Source organism: Megascapheus bottae, chromosome 6, assembly GCF_031878675.1.
Source record: "Megascapheus bottae isolate mThoBot1 chromosome 6, mThoBot2.hap1, whole genome shotgun sequence".
Taxonomy (NCBI): Eukaryota; Metazoa; Chordata; class Mammalia; order Rodentia; family Geomyidae; genus Megascapheus; species Megascapheus bottae.
In genome coordinates, this window is record NC_143514.1 from 56192021 (window position 1) to 56217559 (window position 25539).

At 51.0% G+C, this 25539-nt stretch overlaps 1 protein-coding gene across 2 annotated transcripts in view; it reads left to right on the forward strand.

The window, feature by feature from the left end:
* Positions 1 to 3937: 3937 nt before the first annotated feature.
* The window catches only part of Slc6a9 (solute carrier family 6 member 9), a 37762-nt gene continuing 16160 nt past the window's right edge, over positions 3938 to 25539 (forward strand). The window contains exons 1-2 of one of the 2 annotated variants that reach the window (XM_090335019.1): positions 3938 to 4177; positions 12101 to 12218. In XM_090335019.1, coding sequence (XP_090191145.1) covers positions 12189 to 12218 — 30 coding nt within the window. In that variant the 5' untranslated portion in view covers positions 3938 to 4177; positions 12101 to 12188. Of the gene's footprint in view, positions 4178 to 12100; positions 12219 to 19262; positions 19319 to 25539 lie in introns of those variants that run through there. The other variant, XM_090335018.1, reaches the window with a different exon arrangement.

Here is a 25539-nt window from a genome sequence, read left to right on the forward strand (position 1 = left end):
CTTCAAGTTAAACTCAAAGAGATTTAGGAATCTCAGTGATTGAATGTACTTAAGATTGTAACTGTCCCCTGAGCAGAGCCAAAGTCAATGTGTCCTGTCTGTATGGTAGTGTACCTGGGGGTCTCTGGAGTCCACCCTGGATTAGCTTATGCTGCAAGCACTAAAGGATGAGGCAGGATGTCTGGAAGCACGCTTCAAAGTTCCAGGGACAACTGTTGGATCTGGTACCAATCTAAGCCTCTGTCCTGCTTTGGGTTAGGGTGGAGAAGGCTTCGAACACTGACCACTGGGCTCTAAATTCAAGAACAGGAGAATCTGAGAGGCAAGCCCAGGCAGGTCATCCCTAACAATGCTTCCAGGCCACTAAGGCAGGGCCTCAAAGGAGGTGGAGATCACTGAGCAGGCCAAGTGCCAATTCACCCAGCAAAACCCATCCTTCTCATAATTTCCCAGCACCCCTCTATCCAGGTGCTCTGTCCAAGCGTTTCAGGTTTGGCATTCTTCCTACTGCTACACCTAAGCTGACTCTCAGAGACCCAACACCCAGGACTTGATCCTGCTGGCTGATGAGGACAAAGGAGGGAACCCAGCCAGCACTAGGAGATCTGATGTTGGGCACAGATCTCCCAGGAAATAGCACTGTAACTAGAGGCTCCAAAGACACGCCTCAGCCAGCAGTGGGTGGGGCCCAGTGGCTGCCTGGCTTCTTGCTTTGTTGGCCCTGGAAGACACAGGCCAGCTGGAATGTTTGACCATATCCGTCCTCCTGTCTATCTTCAGATTTGATCTTCCACTCCCACAGTGGCATAGTCTGCCTATATTCTGCCTCCGGTGTGCCAACTGCCCAAGAAGAGAAGAAGCTCACAGTCAGGCATAAAGGCTATTCCAGCTCTGACCTGGGCTAGGCCCAGGCCCGCCTACCCTGGAACTTCATTCTGATACATAGGGGGTGGGGGACCCAAAACAACAGCCACTCCAGTTCCTTTCTCATACAGTTTTACAAACCAGAATCTTCCTCACTACCTCTCATCAAGACTCACTAGATGGCTGGCTACCTGAAGCTCTTTATAGACTAAAGTAAGCAAAACATAAATTGACTTGTGTATACTAATCCCTTTGTGCTATGTCACTGTTAGGCTAGCAAAATCCTGTGATCAACTGCTCTGATTTCCCCACACACTCCAAGGACCATTTCCTTTTTCCTCCCTACTCTATGGGCTGAATTCTTACGCTGCCTCCTTATCTCCAGATAAATCTCAAACTCTGATAGAGGGGGGAAGCTGGGGGTGGATTTCATCACTGAGCCCCTTTTCTTTCTTTTCCTCTAATCTTCCCAGGCCCTGAGAGTATCCTGGCTCTCAGCACCCTGCATCGCCTTAATTCACACGGATTCCATCATCCTCTTTCTTATTCTCATTCTGCTAGAGGCTTCTTGCAAGGGCTACCATAGGGAAGAAGAAGGAAAGAACAGACTAGAGATCATTTCTGGAAGAAATTTAGTCCTGGCAGGAAAGATGAGGAGGGCACAGATCTTACCTGCTCAGACCTACAAGTTGGGTGCACCTATAACTACCCAGGCCTGTTATATCTATCTATAGTCATGCCTCTGGATGCCCCTGCATACACACAGTCAGGAACCACAAGTACAACAGATTGCACAATAGGTTCATAAGAGAATATTAAGCCCAAATAGATTGTATTTGATGAGAATCTCAAATGAGATTCTTATATCCCCCCACCACCCCAGCCCCCCATCCCCCGCTCTCTTTCTCTCTCTCTGGTTGGACATGGGGCTTGAACTGTGGACCTGGGTGCTATCCCTGTACTCTTCAGCTCAAGGCTATTGCCTTACCTCTGGAGCCACAAGGGCCACTTCTGGTTTTCTAGTGGTTAATTGGAGATAAGAGTCTCATGGACTTTAGTGCCTGGGCTGGTTTTGAACCGTGATCCTCACATATCAGCCTTCTGAGTACTTAGGATCTGGGATTACAGGCGTAAGCATTCAGTTTTTTTTGTTTGTTCGTTTTTTTGCCACTCCTGGGGCTTGAACTCAGGGCCTGAGCACTGTCCTTGGGCTTTGTCAAGGCTAGAGGTCTACCACTTGACCCATAGCACCACTTCCAGTTTTGTTTTTGTTTTTGTTTTGTATATGTGGTACTAAGGAATTGAACCCAGGTCTTGGTGCATGCTAGGCAAGCACTCTACCACTAGGCCCCTCTCATCTCTCAATATTGCTCCCAAGGCTTTGGACCACTGACTACCCTTCCCCAGGGGACTTTTCCAAAAACCTCCAACCTAGAATCTTGGTCTAAATATGAAAGCCCACTCCCTCACTCATCCCCAAGTGATAAACACCTGAATTCCTCCACGCGCATGATACCACTGGGGACTTGCTCAAACTATGGGTTCCTGGAACCAGACCTACACCTCAAACTCTGAAAAACATTTGAGCTCTCTAGGTGGTCATGTCCCCAGTCCTTACCCTACTAATGCCCTCCCCCTTTGCCCCCCTTTCACTTTGTGTCTCTTGGCTCTCCTCTGGTTGCCAAAGAGTCCCTATTCTACTACTTTCCATTAAAGTTGACCGGTTTCACTTTCTGTTCTTTCTTTATTCTAAAATCCCTCATGACTCCATGTCCTAACTATATTGGCTAGATGTCAGGACAAAGTAAAAAGGGGTACAGATGTCTTTGCAGACCTGATCATCTCCAACAATGACTAGGGTTATGAGTTCTAAGGCAGTGGAGAGCAGTCTGTGTGAACTGGAGCTGGGGAAGGGCTTTTCCCAGACACATTGCAAGAGGTGTCTGGGCTGGGCACCTGTTATCTTGTTCTGGGCCTCTGACTATAAATTAATAAAGTAGAATCTCATTGCTTGTTTGGTCTTGTGCCACTTTGACATGGGTGCATCTGCTTCTATAAGGCTGAGTGTCCCCAGAGGAAAAATAAGACCAGTTTCCTGGCCACTGTGGTGAGGATGCACCGTGAAGTCTGTCTTTCCAGCTCAGGGTGTTCCTTTAGTAGATAGACTGTCCCATTCAGGCTGGAACAACAGCTCCCCTAACAGTCCCTTTCCTGGAAAGGTGGCTGTCTTCTAGTAAGCAAATAAACAGGGCCCATCCCAAATTCCGGTCCTCACTAGCCAGCATATGAATAGGTAGGCGTTTCCTTAACAAAGACTCCTTTAACTGGGATTGGGGGACCCAGGTTCCCCAGTGAGGGGGACCTTTCCTCAGTGAGGGACTTAAGGAGCTCACGTTGGTGTTTGGTGGGGAGGGGGGAGGAGGACTGGAAAGGGAATGTTCTTTTTATTTTATTGTTGGGGTTGCAGTTACATTCATCAGGTAGTGGGTACATTCCTTGTTGAACATTGTTACCCCTCCCCATGGTTTTCTCCCACTTTCCCTCCCCGCAAGGGCGTGTTCTTGGAGAAAGGACTCCCCCAGCTCTCCAATTCCAACAAGTGAGGTCCCAGGCCTTACCCAGCTGGGCGCAGTCTCCAGCGGCGCAGCTCCAAAGGGAACGGAATTTGCTTTTGACTTCTCTCTAGGGGGAACGCAGGCGCAGAAAGCCAGGGGCCCCGGCGGGCTAACTTCCACCCCCCCAATGTGCCCCAGGCCTTTTGGCTTCATTCCAGCTTAGCCCGAAGGGAACTGCATCTGTTTCTTTCCAAGGGCCCCAGCTGGAGGGTAGCAAGGCCTGGGCGGAGAATTAGGGTTACGTCGACCAGCCCCACTCTCAGGGGTTTGTGGGGATCAATCATCTGAAAGCTAAAGCGACTTGTAATTTTATTCCCTAGGAGGAGGAGTCAGTGAGGAGTCCGCACGCGGGAGGGGAAGGGAGGGGAGGGAGGGGAGGGGAGGGGAGGAGGGCGGGGGGGGGGTGGTGGAGAGGGAGGGCGGCCAGGGGAGCTGTTCTGGGAGAGGAGGGACTTGGCTAGGTCTCCCCAGCCTTCTTCACTCTTCAAACTTTCACCAAACTCTGAGCCCCCGCCTCCCCGAAACCAAAACACAACAAGCTCCGGAGGAGCGGCGAGCGGCGCGGCGCGGCGCAGCGGGGCGGGCGGACTCGCGGCGGCTCCGAGCCTCGGGAGGCTGATGCAACTTTCCCTTTAAGAAAGCCACCTGGGCGCACGGCGGTGCGGACCCGGCGCGCCTGGGCCGGGGGCCGCAGCATGGTAAGCGGGGGGGGGGGGGGGCGGGGGGGGAAAGGGGCGCCGCTGTCCTCACCTCGGTGAGCCCGGCCGCGGGGCTGAGCCCCGGGACCAGCGCGCGCGCGTGTGTGTACGTGTGTGTCTGTGTCTGTGTGTCTGTGTGTGTGTGCGCGGTGTTTGCGATCGCGCATGCATGCGGCATCTGTGGCTGCTCGCCCCGGGATGCCCGTCTCGCCGGGAAGGTCGGGGTAGGTGCGCGCGTCTGGGTGTCACCGCTGTCACCGCGGAGCCGAAGCCGGCGGGAATCGGGAGGTGCGGAGGGGGGGGTGCGTGCCGACGCCGGCTCGGTCGGGGGCGGCGGGAGGTGCGGGGAACGCCGGAACCACAGCGTGCCGCGGTCTGTCTGGCGTCCGTGGGTCTGTGCGTGCGGGGCGCCGGGCCGGGGGTCGGGCTCCGCACCCCTCGTTGCGGGCTCTCGCTCCGTCTCTTCTCCCCGCCGCCGGCCTGGCTGCTGTCTGTCTATCTGGCCGCTCCAGCCGGCGGCCTCCCTAATCTGCCCGCCCACTCGCCCGCCCGGTGCCGCGGGTTCCCGCGCGCCCGCGGGGCTCCAGAAGCCGTGGGGAGCCACGGGGCTCTCCGGATCTCTTTGTCCACGGGCTCCCGAGGCCAGGGCTTGGGGAAGGGTCTGCTGGAGGGGAGTTCTCTGGGGGGGTGGGGGAATCTGCGCCCTCCGCGCCCTGAATCTCACTCCGGGAGCGCCTAGGGAGAGCCGGGGCAGCCGCAGGTGAGACCCGGAGGCCTAGCAGCCCCGCGGCACCCAGCCCAGCCGGCGCCCCGCACCCGATCGTCTCCGTGAGGCCGGGAGGGCTGCGAGGCCGGGTCGCTACCGGTGTGTGTGGGGGGGGGGGGGGTGGGAGGGGTGCCCCGAGGGCCGGGAGGGGCCGCGGCGGCCCGGGGGCGGGGCAAGGGGGCGGGGACCTCGGCACCCCGGTACTTTTCCACCGCAGGGGCCGGGGGCGGGGCCGCCTCCTCCACGCCAGCTGAGAGGCCCACACGTGGTGGCTGATGTAACGCCGGCCCCCCACCCACACACCTCGCACCCCGATTAGAATGGACACATCCCACTTCGAGGAACCGGGACGCTCCGCAACTAGCCGAGCGGACCGCACCCCGGGCCGCCCGACCGCCCACCCGGGCCTGAACCTAGCGGGCCGGCCCCTACTTAAAGGAGCCGCACCCCCGCCCTGCCGGGCCAGCGCTCTGCAGGCCACGCCCCCTCGTTGATCATTCTTAAAGGAGCCGCGCACCCAGGTTTTTGACAGCTCTCCTCACAAAGCCCAGTCTGTTTCTTAGCTGAAAGACTATTAGGGAGGTAAAGAATGGGGGGGGGGGAGGTTGAGAAGGACAGGTTATAGGAGAGAGGAACCTAAGAGGTGTCCCTAAAGAGAGGGGGCAACCAAAGATTGGAGAGCAAGAGGGTGAGGAAAGTGGTTCTGGGACCAAGGAGGAACACTGAGCATGCCCAAGTGTTCCCAAGGACCGCAGAGAAATCCACTCCCTTATTCCCAAGGACGGTGGAAATACCAGCACTGAGGACACAGAAGAAGCACACCTCTGCTCTGGAAGAGCTCAAGCTAGCCCGGGGCGGGGGGAGTCATACTTGGACACCGACCGTGCTCACACACCGCTACCTGTGACTGGCATACTAATCAGGAGTAACACCAAGTGCTTTACGGAGACCACAGAAAGACTGCCAGCAACCGGGAGGGAAGTCTTCTTGAAGATAATGGCTTTGGGACTGATTTTGAAGAGGTGCTAGCTAGACAGACAGACAGACGGGTGGAATTGGGGACAAGAATGATCAAAGAAGGATCTGCTGGAAATGCACTTGGCTGATGGTCCCAGGTGGTGTCCTGGGCTCCAGGCCAAAGGAAGCCTCCCTGTTTCCCACTCCTCCTCCAATCCCTCTATCACAGTGAACCCAGGTCATGCTTTCTCTGTATCTTCCCACCAAGATTCGTGATACTTGAGAACAGGGAAGAACTGGGTCTCCAGTGAGGACTAATGGGCTCTTAAAATTGGTCCAGAGTAGGGAAGAGGAAAGACACTAGCAATCAGACCATGAAAGGTCTGTGCATCTGCCTTGGGTGACCCCCAAGCCTGCTAGTCCACTCCAAAACTACAGTATCACCCACTTTTATTTTCTGCCAATCCTGGGGCTTGAATTCAGGGTACCTGGGCTCTATCCCTGAGCCTCTTTGTGCTGAACACCAGTGCTCTATCACATGAGCTACAGCACCACTTCCAGCTTTTTCTTTTTTCTTTTTTGTCAGTTGGGGGCCTTGAACTCTGGGCCTGGGTGCTGTGCCTGAGCTCTTCAGCTCAAGATTACTGCTCTACCACTTTGAGCCACAGTGCCACTTCTGGTTTTCTAGTGGTTAATTGGAGATAAGAGTCATGGACTTTCCTGCCTGAGCTGGCTTGGAACTGCAGTCCTCAGATCTCAGCCTTCTGAGTAGCTAGGATTTCAGGCCTGAGCCACCAGGGCCTGGCCCACCCACATTCTTGAGTCTGAGATTGCTACCAGCTTCTTCCCATTTCACTAGCAGAGGGATTGCCCTTCTTCAGAATCCAATTTATTATCAAGACCTACCATACTGCCTTCTAAATTACTTTCAGATCTGCGCTCCTTCTCATGCTCCAACATTACTTTCCAGTCCCCTGGATCTCTGGCCTGGCCCATTCCCAGTTGACTTCTTGTTCACTACTCTCACTTTCCTGTCCTTTCTCCACACCATTTCATATGACGATTCTTCCTTTTGTTTTTTTTTAACTTGTATGTTTTTGTTTAGAGATGGGACCTTCTTATGTTGTCCAGGCTGAACTGAAGTTTGTGGACTCAGGCTTTCCATCCTCCCACCTCAGCTCCCTCTTAACTGGACAACAAGCACACACTACCATGCTTAAAGAGTGATGCTTTCAAAAAAACATTTCCGCCAATCCATTCTCCAAGTTGATAATCTGCTTAAAAGCCTTTAATAGCCACCATTGCCATTAGGATGAAGAACAAAATTCACAGCCTAAAGGTCCTTCTTATGGATCTGCCATCGACTTTCTCCTGGGCTACCTAAGCACCTTCCTTTGGATTGTTTTGACTTCTCCAAGGGCTCCTTTCCTTCAGTGCTGTTCCCACTTTGTGGAATTACCTTCTGACTCTTAAACACTACTTCCTCTAGGAAGTGACTTTCAGCCCTGTTGTAGAGCATATAAAGAGATCTCCTTCATACTACTTACCTCAGTCTGTAATTATTTGGTTTGACTCATCAATTTCACCCTTTCCTCTCTATTTATGGGCAGGTCTAAAGAGGGCAGAGACCTTTGAGTACCTGGTGCCTAGCACAGATCTGGCTCAGAGCAGACTGGTAATAAATGTTTGTGGAATAAATGAATCTAGCTGTGGCCAGCCTGCTAAGCAATTTAGACCACATATCCTTTTGGTTGTGGTGGACGCTCAGAGAAAATCAAGACTCTAAATCTCTGAAAAGGTTAATGAAGTGGAAAGGAGAAAAATGTGGAAGCTTAGAGACAAAAATTAGGCAGAAACTTGTGTTTGTGAGGGAATTATTCTTAGCCCCATCTTCCGAATCACATTCCCAGGGCCAGGAGTGTGGGCTAATGCACAAAGTCCTGGGTTCAGTTCCTTGGTATTACATACACAGAAAAAGCTGGAATTGAGCTGTGGCTTAAGTGGTAGAGCACTAGCCTTGAGAAAGCGCAGGAATAGTACACAGGCAGAGTTCAAGCCCCAGGACTGGCAACAACAACCAAAAAAAAAAAAAAAAAAAGGAAAGAGAAAGAAGAGAAAAATCATATGCAAAGAGATTAGACAGGAGCTGGGTTATAGTTTAGTGGTAGAGTGCTTGTCTATTATGTATGAAGCCCTCTCAGTGCCACATACACAGAAAAAGCCAGAAGTAGCACTGTGGCTCAAGTTGTAGAGTGCTAGCCATAAGCAAAAATAGCTCAGGGACAGTGCCCAGGCCCTGAGTTCAAGAAAAAAAAAGAAGAGGAGGAGGAGGAGGGCCTGGCATAGTGCGGTAGGTTTTTTCTTTTTTCTCTTTTTTCTTGTGCTGAGGATCTAACCCAGGGCCTCAAGCACATTAGACTAACGCTCTATCACTGAGTTATTCCCCCAGCACTCAATTGGCATTTTGCTAATGTCACCTGAAGGCAGGAACTATATCTGCAGCTAGCACTGAAGATCTGACTGAGAACAGATACTGGTGACTGCCTGAGTACAATGACTTGAAACAGAGATGTCAGGATTGAAACACGCTCAGTGCTTCCAGGCTAGGTATTTGGTCTGAGTTGGTCTTTCCAACTGGAAGCTGTAAGAGGAACTCTGAATGACCTGGGTAAGAACACTATGTAGCTTCAGTCCCAGGACACTGTCCTCAATTTACTCACCTGACTAAAGGAAATAATAATTTCCAGCCCTTGAGGCGGCTCATAATAACACCATCTGCTGTTATTATTATCATCATTGCCATTATTACTCCTTCGCTGACAGGTTTAGGGAAGTCAGATCAAGAGTATACCACCAGGGAGGGGCCACAGACAGGAGTGAGGCGCACAAAGATACAATCTCCTCAAGGACATAGCTTCCTTCAACTAACTGTCCCCAGAAGACCAAAGATATGAACGGCATCTTGTTGGGAGGTGACACTGAAAAGAAAAGGTCAACCTGATTATTGACAAAAGGAAATGGTAGTTCTTCCTTTCTGCCATCCGCAGTGGGATCGCTACCAGGATGCAAATATTCAGAAAGACTCTTGCAGGAAAGACTGCCACAATTGTGGCTGAACCCTTAGGGACTGTGGACAATGTAAAGGCTGGACATTGGTAGCTCACACCTGTAATCCTGAGATCTGAGGATCGTGATACTATCTCTAACCACCAAAAAAGCCTGAAGTGAAGGTGTAACTCAAGTGTTAGAACTTCATTTCTTTCTTTCTTTTTTTTTTTGGCCAGTCCTGGGCTTGAGCTCAGGGCCTGAGCACTGTCCTTGGACTTTCTCAAGGCTAGAGCTCTACCACCTGAGCCTCAGCACCACTTTTGGCTTTTTTCTATGTATGTGGTACCCAGGAATCGAACCCGGGTCTTTGTGCATGCTAGGCAAGCACTCTACCACTAGGCCAAACTTCGTTTCTAAGTTCAAGACCTAATACTGGTGTGCACATGCACACACACACACACACACACACCTCAGAAAAGAAAAAAGGCCAAGATCCAGGATAAATAAGGAATTCCTTCTGATCAGCAAAGACTGATCTTTCTGGTAAACAACTGAAAGATGGGTGTATTTTATCTGACTACAATATTCAGAAAGAGTCCACTCTTTATCCTGTGTTGAAGTGGTGTGAAGAAAAAGTCTTACACCACTGCCAAAGCAAAAGCCTAGAGAAAAAAGGTTAAGTTGACTGTCCTGAAATACTGTGAGGTGAATGAAAATAGTAAAGTTAGTTACTTTAGTCCAGAGTGTCCTCAGATGCATGCATATGTGTGGTGGTGCTAGAGGGTTTATGGCTAGCCACTTGTGTGTGTGTGTGTGTGCGCGTGTTGAGCTCAGGCCCTGGGCATGGTTCAAGGATAGCACTCTACCACTTGAGCCACAGCACCTCTTCTGGCATTTTCTGTTTATGTTATGTTTACTAAGGAATTGAACTCAAGGCTTCATGCATACTAGGCAAGCTATATTTCTAGCCCATAGCTAGTCACTTTGACAGACACTATTGTGGCAAATATTGTCTGACTTACTGCTTCAACAAACCATAAGACAAGTGATTGTGATTGTATAAGAATTAATAAAAAAGGGCTGGAGTTTGGCCTTGTGGTAAGAGTGCTTGCCTAGCATGCTCAAAGACTCAGGTTTAATTCTTTGGTACTTTCTCAAGGCCTTGAGAAAGCCCAAGGACAGAGCTCAGGCCCTGAGTTCAAGCCCCAGGACTGGCAAAATTAAATAAATAAATAAAAGTCTGGGCGCCGGTGGCTCATGCCTATAAATTCTAGCTACTCAGGAGGCTGAAATCAGAAGACCATGGTTCAAAGTCATTTTGTGAGACTTTTTTTTTTTTTTTTTTTTTTTACCATGGGGCTTGAACTCTGGGCCTGGGCACTGTCCCTGAGCTCTTTAGCTTATCCCTGAACCTTCAGCCCTATCCCTGAGCCACAGCCCACTTCCCATTTTCTAGTGGTTAATTGGAGATAAGAGTCTCAGATTCTTTAATGCTGGGGTTGGCTTGAACCCCTATCCTCAGATCTTAGCCTCCTGAGTAGCTAAGATTACAGGTGTGAGCCCAGCTCTGTGAGACTCTTAACTACGAGAAAACTGGAAGTGGTGCTGTGACTCAAAATGGTAGCATGCTAGCCTTGAGCTCAAGTACACAGTGTCCAGGCCCAGAGTTCAAGCCCCATGACCTACAATTAATTATGATAATCATAATCATAAAAGACAAGAGAAAAGGAAAGAAGGAAAAGAAATGCAGCAAGATTGGGAGGGAAAGAATATAGGAGAAAAAAAAAATGTTTCTCACCTACTGGTTTTAAAAAGAAAGTCCAGCAAGAGACCTGGTAATTCAGGGCAAAGGGCTTAATGAAGTCAAGGGCTGATTTGCATAGATAAAGAGTTCCCTTACCTTTCCCTTGAGCCTCCAATGATTTCCTGTGGGTGGGAGGTGGTAACTTTCCTAGGTAACTTGGGTGGGGCTGAGTGGCCCTAAAGAGCCAGGGCAGTGAAGTCTGCTCAGGAAGGAACGGAAGGTCTCAGAAGCACAGCCAAATCAACCTTAGGGTCAGGCCCTGTGGAGTTTGAACCTCCTCCTCCATCTGACCCAAGATTATGAGAGTTAGGGCTCTCTGAAGGTTGATTTTTCTCCTAAGCCCTGTCAGAAATTATTCCTTTTTCATCTACATCTGATATTAAACCTATAGTGCATGTGCTTTGCCACACGGCTTGATCCTTCCGTTTATCTGCCCACCTTCCCAACTCATCCAGCCCTTATTGCTCTTACATGCTTCCTAGAAGATCCTATGCTAAGCCAGACCTGAATTCCAGGGCCTCTGTTCCAATGTATCCCGTTCATTTCAACCAACCATTTTTGTTAGCTTGAGCACAGTATTGGGTGCTAGGCCCAGAGGAAAGCCAATCCCCAACCCTCAGGGAACTGACTTGTGGTTGATGGACTTCTAGGCAAATATGTGTAATGTGAGATGGTAAAGGCACATGTAGAAGTCTGCATAATCCGGAAAGGAGGAAGCGGTTCGTTCATTCTGGTAGGGGAGTGTTGGGAAAGGCAGCAGAGAGAAGACATAGAGGCCTCAAGTTTCAAGCACCTGCACAATTTCACCTGGAGGGCCTGGTATAAAACCAGGGAGGCAAGAATGTTTGGCTACACCTCATGAGTCTAGCACGCACAGAGCAGCAGAGTGGTACCAGGATGGGGCAGGACCATCGTGGCTGGTTGGGCTGAAGTTGGAGAGCATGCGCTGATCCAAGCTGACTCCCCTCCTGGGCAAAGGCTGTGGCCATTCACACAGATGATGAAGGACTTGGACTCTGTCCCAGTTCTGTGTTCATTTTCTGTCTCTTATAGGATTGGGCATCTGGAGAGTCAAAAATAGACCTCTGCCCATTGGGACAGGAAGCCTGGAGAATAAAGGACCCAAGAGAGGGGTTGGGGGGAAAACTTGGAAGGGGCTGGTCCCCCAGGGTCATTCAGAATTGATCAGGATGCAGAATGGCCAGGAGGAAGGAGCAGGGGGGCAGGGGGACACAAAGACCTCCCAGCGGTGGTATGGGGCTCTGTACTACCTGTTCTGGAGAGTTCTGAGGGCCACTCCTGGTCTGCCTGGGCCAAGGCCTCTCCTCACTTCCTATTCTCTCTACAGCTCTTGAGGCCTGTTGTCTGAAAGGTGCAGGAAGCAGAGCCTGTGAGTGTGATCCAGATCTCCAGAGCCCCACCCACCCACCGCCACCATGGTAGGAAAAGGTGCCAAAGGGATGTTGGTGAGTACAGGGGCCAGGCTGGTGGAGGTAAGGGCGCACACAACTCCATATGACCTACCAATTGTTTGCAGTGACGAGGGCATAGGAGACTCTATTAGGCCAGGGCTGGCACCACCAGGGCTCTCAAGTGCCAGGGCTTCCCCAGGCTTGGGCAAGCAGCCCCTCACCCAGCAGGTTAAACAGTTCCAAGCCCACAGCTGGGCAGGTTCCACCATAGACCCTATAAAGTCTTGCCAAAGGAGCAGGAGGCACACTACCTATCTTGGCTAAAAGTGCTCTGGAGAGGACACAGCTTGTCTTATTAGGAGGACAAGAAGACAGCCAGGACTGTGCCATGACTGTACCAGGGCAGCCATCCCCACCCAGGGCTGTGCCTCGAGCACATTCAAGCTTGAGCCCATCAGGGATTCTCCAACACTTGGTTTTCTTTACTTCTCTGGTGCTTTCTCATGCAAATACTCACTACAAAAAAACAAAAAACAGCTTTTAGTTAGAATTTTCTTCTGAAATCTCCACAATCTATCTCCCTTTCTCCAAGCCATGATCTCTTTGTCTCCTACTTCACAGTACCAGAGTGGTAATGGTAAAGCCCTTCATGAAACAAGAGCCTGGGGAATGTTTCTTTTCTGTTTCTTTTTCTTTCTTTTTTTTTTTTTTTGCAAGTCCTGGTGCTTGAACTCAGTACCTGAGCACTGCCCTTTGACATTCTCAAGGCTAGAGCTCTGCTACTTGAGCCACAGCACCAATTTCGGCTTTTTCTATGCATGTGGTACCAAGGAATCGAAAGCCCAGGTCTTCATGCATGCTAGGCAAGCACTCTACCACTAGGCCAAACTCCCAGCCCTGGGGAACGTTCTTGAGGAAGCAAGACTCATTGATGGATGGAGCAGGTTGGCACCGGAAGCAGGAAGCAAGAAAGAAGCCAGATCCTATCCTGAGGGCTATGGTTGTCTTTTTTGTCTTAGAATCTTGCCTCAGGGACAAGCCAGACTGGGCAGCTGTCAGGGGAGGAAGCCAGTGACAGAGGACAGCCCTCCCGCAACGGCTTCCTCCCCATCAATGCCTTCTGTTGCTTTCCTCATTCAATTAAAGACTAGTTGGCCTGGGGTCTCTGCTAAGCCTTCTCTCAGTTAACCTTGTCTGTCACCAAAGATTTCTGGGATTTAGAGGACATGGTTCAAAGGACTGGTTTGAGGAAGGGCCCTGGGTGATAATGTTTCTCTCCAATCCTGTTCTGAATCTCGAGCATCCAGCTCCTCAAAGCGACTAAATGAACTAAACTTTGGAAAGTATTTTTTTCCCAGTCCTGGGGCTTGAACTCAGGTCTAGGCACTGTCCCTGAGCTTTTTTGTTCAAGGCTAGCACTCTACCACTGGAGCCATGGTGCCACTTCCAGCTTTTTCTGTATATGTGGAACTGAGGAATCAAACCCAGGGCTTCATGCATGTTAGGCAAGCCCTCTACCAGTAGGCCACATCTTCAGCCCAATGAAATGATTTTGTTGTTGTTGTTGTTGTTGGCAGTAGTAGTGGGGCTTGAACTCAGGACCTGAGTGCTGTCCCTGAGCTCTTCTGCTCAAGGCTAGCGCGCTACCGCTCTGAGCCACCAGTTTTCTGGTGGTTAATTGGAGATAAGTGTCTCCTTGGACTTTCTTGCCTGAGCTGGCTTCAAACCATGACAATCCCCTGAGTTGTTAGGGTTACAGGCATGAGCCCCTCGTACCCAGGTTGAGCACAGCTGGAGAATTAATGACTGCAACTCTTGCTGGGAGGTAGATCTTGTCTTAGAACCCAAGCAGGACCTCACCTTTTCCCTGGGAAATCTCAGCTCTCCCCTCCCCTTCCCTTGAGACTAAGCCCTGTGAACCCCTTCACGCACTGTATGGTTGTTCCTTGTCTCTGAAGTGACTGGCGGGGCTGGCAGATAGGAAAGCTGGGGCACCCACATGAGAGGCTCAGAGTGCCTGAGTTCCTAGGTCCCGGCTGAGCTTCCTGGACCGGTGCTCTGCCTTCCAGCCACCCGTGGGAGGGAATGTAGCTTTGGGACTCCCGTTCCCAGCACCAGGATGGCCTAAAGATAGCTGGGGCTTGCCCTCTGCCCTTTGCCTTCTACCCATTGCTGTGTTTGAAGCCAATAGCATCTGTCCCATGGGTACCCCCGGTGGTGGCTCAGAGATTTCTATTCCTGCTTCTTGTTCGGTTTTGCTGATGACCTTGGGCTACTCTATTCTTGGGTCCCAGTTTGGAACTGACGCTGATCCATTCAGAGCTTGTCTCTAGGATACAACCAGCCCCTGCCAAGTCCATCCCTGCTAACTAACATGGAGCTAAGTCAGCACTTGCTAGGTGTTTGTATCTTCCTAAGTAGGGACAAGTGGCCAAGGAAATTCCTTCCCAATATGCTCGATCACAAGATGCCCTCCTCAGTCAGAAGAGAGGATGATGAAGGTGTGCGTGTGAGCTGATGGCGCCGTCACTTTCCTGGCTGGTTCTCTGTGGCTTCTAGTATAATGTTTGTGCCCTGCTATGTAGGGGTTGGGCAACTAGCCCTTGAAACCCGGTTTCAGTGTGGCCACGCAGGTCTCTTCAGTATCAACAGATGCCCTGTATCATCACGGGAACTTCTGCTGGGCTCTGAGGCAGGTGCCCTAGAGAGGAGGCAGCCATTTATCAGCACGTGCCCAAGCCCACATGCTTGTTGCACGTGTCTCTACCCCCACTCTTAGCCCAGATGGTCTCTGCCAGGCCAGCTCAGCTGCCTCCCTTACGCCTCAGCGGATCCAAGGACAGAGCCTTGTGAGGACCCAGCTGGCCAGGGCACCTCCAAGCTGGGAGCAGCTGGGATGCTTGGGGGTACCGGGGTGGGATGGTCCTTCCATGAGTGCTCAGGGCCTCTGTATGTGTGTGGGGTAGGGCTGTCTGGGTCTCAGAGGATAGGAGCTAGAGGAGGGGATCTCAGGACAGAAGGCAGGAGAGTCATGACTAGCTCAGTTTTAACCTCACCAACACACACTAAGCTCCCAGTCTGGCCATTTCAGTCTCCTCCCTTGGCGTGAGCAAGGTTGGCCTCTTCCCATGTCTTTGAAAACTTTGATTGAGTCATCCAGATACCAGGGCTCTGGGTGCCAGAGTTTCTAAGTCCCAGAAGGCTCTGCAAACACCAGCAGCCACCTGGGCCTGCCCCATCCTTCTGCTTTGAACTGAGGCCTTGGAGACCTTGTCTATAGCATTCATCTCAGGGCCTGGAACGCAGTGGGTGCTCATGCATCCAGCCCAGTCATGGCATGTAGCAAGTGCTCAACTAGTATAGGCTTGGCATGTGTTGGGAATTCATTGGGCACGGGGTTTGGCACATGTTGGGTGCTCCCTTGGTAGAAGGCCTATCAGCCCTGGGCATCCAGCACAAGTTTCAACATGTGGCAAATGCTCAGCTAATACAAACTTGGCACACATTAAGCTCTGAGAGGAGAGCCTGCCACCCAGTGGATACTCATCTAGTCTGGTGCCAGGTGCACAGTGGGTGTCCATTCAGCTCAGAGAAGGACATTTGCACCTACTATGAAGGACCTAGCACACCACAGGGGTTCACTTGACGTGAGTTGACACATAGAACTCTCAGTTTTGGATCTGGCACACAGTGGGTGCTCTCCTAACACAGGACCTGGCACATAATTTGAACCCTTCCAGCACTGGTAATATGGGTGTTCTCTGGCACACATCTAACATGCAATGTTTTTCCCAGTATCGGACCTGGCACACAGTAGATACTCGGCTAATATAAGTTCTGACATCTAGTACTATCCTAGCCCAGGTGTTGGCACATAGTAGCAGGTCCTATCCTAGCTTAGTAATGGCATACAGTATATAAGAAAGTGCTCTTCTAGGGCCAGGAATGTGGCTTAGTGGTAGAGTGCTTGCCTAGCATGCATGAAGTCATGGGTTCAATTCCTCAGTATAACCATATAACCAGAAAAAGCCAGAAGTGGTGTGTGCCTCAAGTGGTAGAGTGCTAGCCTTGAGGGAAAAAAAAAAGCTCAGGGACAGTGCCCAGGCCCTGAGTTCAAGCCATAGGACTGGCAAAAAAAAAGGAAAATAAAAAAGTACTCTTCTATCCCAGACAGCTTAAGTAATGATTTTCTGATGGTTCTAGGTGTGCAAATGCTACTTCCTCAATGAAATGGAATGTCTAGATCCAGAGGAAACGGCCCTGCCTTCTTTAGGCTTCTTTGACTCTAAGACCCTACTTTCCTTCCCCTTTCACCTCCTCTCTAGTCCACCTACTCAACCCTGTGGTCTCATCTGCCTTTACACAGCTTCCCCTACCCATCCCCATGTCCTTAGCATGCTTTAGTCCTAGCTCAGCAGGACCTTCCAGAGTCCCATAGGACAACAAAGTCCCTAGACTCCTTGCCCCTCTGGAAGGATGCCCACTCTTATTAAGAAAAGTCAAAGGCTGGGGCTAGGGGAGTCAGCCTTGCTAAGTGGGGCTGGAGCAGCTGGATCCCACTAATGAGGCCTCATTACAGCCAGGGCCCAGCTGGGCTGCTGCCGCCTCCTGTCCCCATAGCCAGAGCCAGGGAAAGCCATCCAGCCAGGGCTGCCTGTTCTGGGAACCCGGCCCAGGCCAGGGCAGCCAGAGCCCACCCTGGGTGGAAGTGAGCATTTGGGCATCATGGGTGACTGGGCCTTCCTAGAGCCAGTGGCCCAGCTAGGGCCTTGGCTCTCAGTCTGTGCCCAAAGAAATTCAGGGGAGTGTGTCTGGGGGCCTGGTTGCATGAGGCTGGCTCATTGAGCAGCTAAGTCAGAGGGTCTAAGGCTGTGATTAGGAGGAAGCTAAGGCCCATCCCACCATCATGAGGCTGTTGAAAGGACTGAGTTAACATATGCGAAGTGTTTAGGACAGATCCTAGCTCATAGAACAAGACTGATGTCTGTTGTCTCTTATTGTTATTACTAATGCTACCTAGATTCAATGGTTGGTAGATATTATCTACATTTTAGAGATGCAGAAATGGACAACAGACATGTTAAAGCAACTTGCCTATGGTGAGAGGGTGGCAGACCTTGGGTTTGAACCTAGGCCTATCTGATTGTGATATTTTTCAAATATTCATTTGTTTCCTTTTTTCTTTATTTTTGCCAGTCCTGGGGCTTGAACTCATGGCCTGGGTCCTGTCCCTGTGCTTCTTTGTGCTTAAAGCTAGTGCTCTACCACTTAAACCACAGTACAACTTCTCACTTTTTCGTTGTTTATTGGAGATAAGAATCTACAGGGCCTTTTCTGCCCCAGCTAGTTTTGAACCGTGATCCTCAGTAGCTAGGATTACAGGTGTTAGTCACGGGCATTTAGCTTATTTCTTTACCTATTTTGTGCCAGTCCTGGGGCTTGAACTCAGTCCCTGGGCACTGTCTCTGTGCTTCTTTTGCTCAAGGCTAGCACTCTATCACTTGAGCCATAGCACTATTTCCAGTCTTTTCTGTTTATGTGGTGCTGAGGAATCAAACCCAGGGCTTCATGCCTGCTAGGCAAGCACTCTAGCACTAAGCCACATTTCCAGGCCTCTTCTTTGTTCTCTTTTGTTCATATCTAGGCTATCAGCCAATTGTGCTGCTAAACTTTAAAAAAAAAAGTCACTTATCTAATCCCCTCTTACCACCCCATGACCAGCTTCCTAATTAACTGTAATCCTCAAATCTCAGTCTCCTGATTAGCTAGGATTAGGAATGAGCTGTTAGTACTCAGATTTTTTTTTTTTTTTGTTCTCCAGACCTGGAGCTTGAACTCAGGGCCTGGGCACTGCCCCTGAGCTTCTTTTGCTCAAGAATAGCATTTTACCACTTGAGCAGCCACAGTGCTGCTTCTGGCTTTTTCTGTTTATATAGTACTAAGGAATTGAACCTAGAGCTTCATGCATGCCAGGCAAGCACACTACCACTAAGCCACATTCCTGACCCTGAGATACTTTTTAAAGTGTTAACTTTCCCTAGCCAGTCTTCCCCATATTCTCCAAATTCACAGAAAAAGCATCCTTCCAGAATTCATGCACACCTCATTTGACAGGTGTTTGCTAAGCTCCTATTGTATACCATGCCTCTACCATCTTACCAGTTTCCAAAGGGACTTAGCCCTTCCCAGGACTAGAATACTGGTCCCACTTCCTAGCCTCAGGCTTGTGTTTGAGAGTCAGCTCGGGACTGACCAATGAGTATGGCCTCAGAGGAGAGGGACTGGATTGGCAGATACCCCACCATAATCATGGAGACACTGCCAGGCTTTCCCAGTCCATATAACACACTCTCAGACCCATGTGTCAAGTTCTGGGTGGTATAGAACAAATCCCTCTGGGTCCTTATTCCATCTCTCCTTCCCCTTTGGACTCAGTGGTGACCCTGTCTTGGTTAGCACCATCTGTCTTTGGACAGGCAAGGGCATAGTCACTAGGACAGAGCATTCTTGCATGGTTCTTCACTTTCTCCTGTGAAGACACCCCATCAGTTATCTTGGCTGCAGGAAGCAGAATCTCCCAGTCCATACCACTCCAAGTAGTAGTCAGATGCCCTGTACTACCCTTCGGACTGTGCCCCCCACCCCAGCACCCCCACGAAGCAAAGACCATTACTTATTGGCCACCAACTACCTTACCCCAGGGGTCCACCGACAGCTCTGAGAGAAGGAGGGGGCATCTTCTCATCCTGTCCTTATACTCCTGCCCATTCTGGGAAAGAGATCGGGCAGTGAGGTGGGGGGGAAGAATTGAGAGAGAGAAGGAGAGAGTATGTGTGTTTTGTTCTAAAGCTTGCTGGGAACAAGGGAAAAACACAACAAACCCCACGCCTCACTCTCTGTGGAACAGCCGTGCAGGGCTGCATGGGGACTGGCAGGAGGGGGAGGGCCAGGGCAGGGGGAGGCAGAGCCCCGGGAGGAGATGAGGTGAAAGTAATTGCCCAGCCCGGCAGTGGGAGAGGCCGGGGATGCGGCAGTGTCACTGGAGCTGGCAGAGGTGTGAATGAGCGCTGGAGAGACGCGGCGGGCTCCGAGCACTCACCCCTCCCGGGATGGCTGCAGCTCATGGACCTGTGACCCCCTCTCCCCCAGAACAGGTCAGTCACTTTTTAGAAGATTGAGCCCCCTTCCTGGTGTCAGGCAGGCTTAGAAGCTCAGCTGGCAGTGGGGCAAGGGGCTGAGTGGTCTGTGCCAGGAAGGGACAGGCACAGCCAGCCAGTGAGACAGACACCAGCCGAAGTGACCCAGAAAGTTGCAACTGTGCAAAGAAGTTCAGGAAGAGTTAGCTGTGTGGTGGGGGTGCAGGGGAGGCAAGTCGGGGGTGGTGAGGGCTCCCCCAGCCCAAGGACCTGCTGAGAATCTGCTCTAAGTATCAAAGCTGCATTGTCCCAGCTCCCGGGGAGACGGGCCGGAGGTGCCCAGGAATTGTACTAATCAATACAGCTTCATTGTCTGTGCCACGGCAGTTACTCCTATGGGAGAGAGGGTAAGGCGGCAGGGAACTGTGGTACATGGGCTCAGTGGTGAGGGGTGGGGGAGGGGAGGGGCAAGACTCTCAGCCGGGAGTAAGGGACCCACCCCCTCCCCGTAGAAGGTTTGCCAGTGTCCAGAACAAAGTGCCCATGGAGGGGTGAGAGCCATGCGTCCTCACCTCTTGATGCCAGGCACAACATGGCTGACGACAGTGAGGGCGAGGGGACAGGGAAAGCCACTCCTCTCCCCTGTAAGACATCCTGACTTGGCCTGCTGAAGACAAGAGAAGAAATGTCCTTTGAGGGGTTTGTGGGTCAGGTTTGGGGGATGGGTTATGTACCTGTAAACCTCAAGACTATTAGGGTCAAGGTCTAGAACCCACTTTTCCCAGAGGGCCACCATGCTGCCAACCGATGAGCCAGGAGCTGCCACAGCTGCCTCCATGCAGGGCAACACTGTTTCTCCTGAGAGGAAGGTGAGGGTATGGGCAGGACCTGGCCAGGGTCCTTCACCACTCTCTCCAGGGTCTAGAGTGGAGCCTGGCATGCCTAGGTCCCAGTCTTCTGCCAGCTGCCCGTAAAATTGGCAGATCAATCTGCCAGTCCGGGCTCTGTGACGGAACACAAGGTATATATCCTTGCCTGGACTCTGCAGACAGTTCTGGGAGGGGCCCAGAGTTACTCTGAGCCCTCCTGAGGCAAGAGGCATGTACAACCCTGGAGATTGCTCTGGCAAAGGAGTGGGGGGTGGGGGACTAGATTTTTCCCATGATTCTGTTCCTCCACCTCCAGACCCTGACTCTGTCCACATCTGGGTGGATGAGGCCAGAGATCAAGCCTGTGGTTGGGTGGCCCTGATTCCATTCAGTGTCTTGCCAGTAAAAGACAGACAACCTCTGTCACTGAATGGCAGATGCTATCTGAAAGGCTACCTTAGCTCCTGGCCTAAAGGGAGAAAGCTCCAGGAAACAAACCACCAGTTGGGAACTTGTGGCTCCTGCCTATAATACTCACTACGCAGGGCTGAGACTGGAGGATCAGAGTTTGAAGCTAGCCTAGAGAGAAAAGTTCTTGAGACATCATCTCCAACTAGCCAGAAACTGCTGGAGTGGGGGACGTGGCTCATATGGTAGAGTGCCAGCCATGTGCAAAAAAAGCCAAGTGGAAAAAAAAGAAGAAAAAAAAAAAGCCAGGTGAAAGTACAAAGCCCTGAGTTCAAGCCCTGGTGCTAGCACCAAAAAAAGGAAAGAACCAAAGGGCTTGCTTAGTGTGTGGACATGGGGTCTTCTAAGACAGCAGCGTTTACTATAATGGCTGTTCCACTCCATTTCCCCACTGGATCTCAGAGAGACTTGCCAGTGATCTGATTTGGCTCAGAGTCAGTCTGGGATGTGAGGTCTTGCCCATTCTCTTCCATAAAGTTTGTCTTGGATAGGACTTCATCCCATGAGCAAGCTCTGGGGCTGGAGAGTCCTAAACAAGCAGCCTGCTGGGTCCCCGTGGAGCCTGCCCTGCCAAGGCAGCGCCAGGATTCCTCTGTGTCCACTGAGAGTGGGGAGGAGTTCACAATTCACAAAAATATCCACTGGACTTGGGGGATGGCGGGAGTCCCCAGCCAGAGCAGAGCCAGGGTGCAGGGCCGAAGGCTGGATCTGTGGTCATGCATGGTGGAAAGGAAGGAGGCAGTTCTGTCTTTTACTCACTGTCACTTCTAGGGTAACAGCCTGGCCCCTGTTTTCTTCTTTGTGCTTTTCTGAACTCTTCTAAATCTTGTATGTGTGTGTATGTATAGCTTTTATAATCAGAAAAAAAGGTATAAAACATTAAAACAGTAATCTAGAGAACTAGTAGGAGTGGATGTGAAATACAGGGAAAATCAGAAACAGCCAAGTTGCAGGTGAGGTCACATTACGTCTTTGCCCTGGTTTCCTAGAGCGGGTACTAAGATACTCACAGTGGAAATAGCTGGCCTAAGGCTGCTGGAGGAGCAGGTTCTAGAACATCTGAGTTCTAACCCTCTGTACCTTTCACCACAGCCAAGCTTGAGGCGAGTGAAAGATCCAGATTGTGCCCTCAGAACTAAACAGCCTTATTTCCAGTCACGGATTCAGGGCAGCAAATAAGCCAGGCAGAGGGCTATGTACAGGACTTACATAAGTGACTGTTCCATAGGACTCAAGCAAGCAAGGGAAGTTGGGGGAGGGGGCTGTTAACCCAAGAAACATCACAGTCTCCATGCAGGAGGGGCACTGGGCAGGAGGAGCACTGGGGTGTGTTCTGAGGATGAGGGAGCATCAGATGCATGCATGCCTGCATGTGTGTGTGTGTGTGTGTGTGTGTGTGTGTGTGTGTGTGTGTGTACACATGCACGTGCAAGCAAAAGAAGGAGAGAGAAAGTAAAAGATCAAAGGAGAGAGGGGGAAAGAGAGAGAGAGGGGGGTGGAATGTATATGACAGTTGGCATTCCCTGGTCAGCTACAGGAGGAAAACTCCCCAGCCTGTACTCTGCCCAGCCTGGGAGAGCTTGGACAGTACAATCTCTTTCCTGGAGAATAACCCAGCAGCCATGGCAGTAATGCATGGGGGCTGCTTTTGTGACTGTGACCCCTCATTGCTGCTGGGAAGGGCTACAGGTCACAGGAGAGTCAGAAGAGAACCTACCACTATGTTTTTATTTCTCAGTAAGGTGTGTGCAGGTGAGGAAGGGGGTGCAGCAAGAGACACACAGGATGACGTGCACTTGAGTTCTGCCTGTCTGGGACTCAGCTGGCTTGGGCAGACAGGTAGACAAATAAGTTGTAAACACAAAGGGGTGTTTGATTGTTTGTTTTGTGGGCATTGTGGGGATAGTTAATATCAGTGACACAACTGTCCACCCATCAGATTGAGAAAACCAAGAGACTTAAAATGGAAAAGATAAAGGCAAGATAGGGGGAAAAAAGCTTTGCAGTGTTGAAAAAGACTTTTTTACCCTTAGGAGGCTGGGACATAGAGGGAGCCACAGAGAGCTGGGGTAGAATGAGATCATCCAGAAAACCCTGCCGAGAGGGAGCATTTGGGAATTGTTCCTTGAGCATGCTTGCAGAAAGGAAGGCTTGCTGGATCTCCACTGAAAGCTTAAGGGACCCACCCACCCCCCCCATCACGCCACCTAAATCTAGATTACAATGTCTGGGGCCAAGTTTCTAGAAGCCAGGGTGCCCCTGTGAGGAGATTCAAGACCAGGCAGAGGAGAAGGGTGCCACCTCTGTAGGGAGCTTTCGCACCCAGCTGACCTCTAATGTCATTAGGATCTCCCTGCCAACCCTGTTCTAGCCCCAATCCTGTAGGCACTGGCATTCTGCATTGTGCGCACGACTGAACCAGTTAGCACATGGCTCAGTGGTGTGGGATTCATTAGCTGGCTCTTAAGGGCTTGGGCAGACTGCTGCTGCCTGTGGCACGTGGCTAGGGGCATCATCATCCTTCCTTCCTGTCTCCCTCCAAGCCTAGAAAATAGTAAACTTGGAAGATCCAGGTGTGTCCCTGTTGTCTGTGGTTGGGGACTCAGGTGGGTTCCTCTTACTGCTGGGCCTTGAGAGAGGTCTTGGACTTTAAAGCCGTGGGGAGCTGGGTCTCTTCCTGGAGTCTTGCCCTTGATCTACCTGTTGGGTCATCATGGCCCCTCAGCTGCCCCTTTCACATTTCTAACACTGCCCTTTGACCCCACCCACAGACTGCAGCTGCCACAATCGTGTATTGTGCCCCTAAGTAAACAAGCCTGGGACAGAATAAAAGTGTTATTGTAGAGCTAATGTATAGGAGGAGGCCTATTTGGCTGCTACTTGTTTGGAAATGGGTCAGCCAACCCAAGCAGGCCTCACACCCTCTGAAAATGGACCCTTGACTCTGGTACTGCTATACCTGCCCCAAAGAAGGCCTTCTGAGGTGATGGCAAGCTCAAGTAAGATTCCAGAGGGAAGCCACTCGCCACTCTCCCACAGCTAAGTGTCCTTCTGAGTCCCCTCAGCAGGGAGGCCTTCCTTGGCCTCACCCTGTTCTCCTGTGTCCTCCTCCCATGCTCTTATGACTTTTTTGGGCCAGTCCTGGGGCTTGATCTCAGAACCTGAGCACTGTCCTTGGGCTGGCTCTACCACTTGAGCCACAGCACCATTTCTGGCCTTTTCTATGTATATGGTACTGAGGAATCGAACCCCTGTCTTTGTGTCTGCTAGGCAAGCACTCTACCACTAGGCCAAACTACTGGCCCAACTCTTATGACTTTGACAAAGTGCCCTTTGCAGTCACATTGAGGTTGTATTTCAATGATATATGTAGGCTGGACACCAGTAGCACACAACTATAATCCCAGCTACTCGGGAGGCGGAGATCCGAAGATCATGGTTTGAAATTAGTTTGCTTAGGTACTTTTTTATGAGGAAGGGGTGTCGATCATGGGGCTTGAACCTGGGGAGCTCTTTTATTCAAGGCTAATGCTTTACTACTTTGAGCCACAGCACCACTTCTGTTTTTCTGGTGGTTAACTGGAGATAAGAGTCTCACAGACTTGCTGGTCGTGGTGGCTGATACCTGTAATCCTTGCTACTCAGGAGGCTGAGACTTGAAGATTGCGGTTCAAAGCCAGCCCAGGCACTAAAGACAGTGAGACTCTTATCTCCAATTAATCACTAGAAAACTGGAAGTGGCTCTGTGACTCAAGGGATAGTAGCCTTGAGCTGAAGAGCTCAGGGACAGTGCCCAATGCCCAGCTTCAGAGTGCTCCTTCAAGGAGCCCTCACACCCTGTTTCCCGAGGCTGTGTCCCATAACCAGTCCAGGGATATAAGGGGAACACCGAGTTGTGACTCCTCACAACCTTGTCTCCTGCAGTACCCATCTGCCACATGTTGTAGACCTTTCCAGAAACTGTTTGTGCTTGTCTGCCAGTGTCAGGATCTGACAACATGTCAAAGTGCCAGACCTACTTGTTGATTATTGGCCAGAGCAACTGCTGTCCTTGATGATGTCTCTTTCAAGCTGAGGGTCAGCGTCACACTGCTGTCTCTCAGAGACCACATTGCTCTGTCTCTGATCGGGGTGTCCTTCAGAGACTTCTGTCCCTTCTTCTCACAGGGGCATAGCTTGTGCCTGTCTCTTAAGCACTCTGCATGTGTTTTTCAGCTGGTGCCTCTTAGGGTCCTTATGTCTTCTTTTGCTTTTTTTTTTTTTTTTTTTGGCCAGTCCTGGGGCTGGAACTCAGGGCCTGGGCACTATCTCTGACCTTTTGTTCAAAGCAAGCACTCTACTACCGGAGCCACAATGCCACTTCCAGCTTTTTCTATTTGTGTGGTACTGAGGAATCAAACCCAGGGTTTCATGCATGCTAGGTATGCACCCTACCACTAAGCCACACTGTCAGCTCCTCCTTATGTCTTTTTCTTTTCTTTTTCTTTTTTCTTTTTTTTTTCTTTTTTGCCAGTCCTGGGTCTTGAGCCCAGGGCCTGAGCACTATCCTTGGACTTTCTCAAGGCTACAGCTCTACCACTTGAGCCACAGCACCACTTCTGGCTTTTTTCTATGTATGTGGTACCAAGGAATTGAACCCTGGCCTTCGTGCATGCTAGGCAAGCACTCTACCACTAGGCCAAACTCCTGGCCCTCCGTATGTCGTCTTAATGAGACTCTTCAGCCCTTGGGTGCAGGGTGGCTTGATCTCTGTCCTCTGTGGAAGGGGGCTAGGAGGGGTATGGTGTAGAGAAGAGACACATACTCATTTACTAAGGGACCTGCAGAGCTAGTTCAACTCTGGGACTGAGAGGCTGCCCATGGAGCTGTCCTCAGTGGGGCCCCGGGTCACCCAGCCCAGCC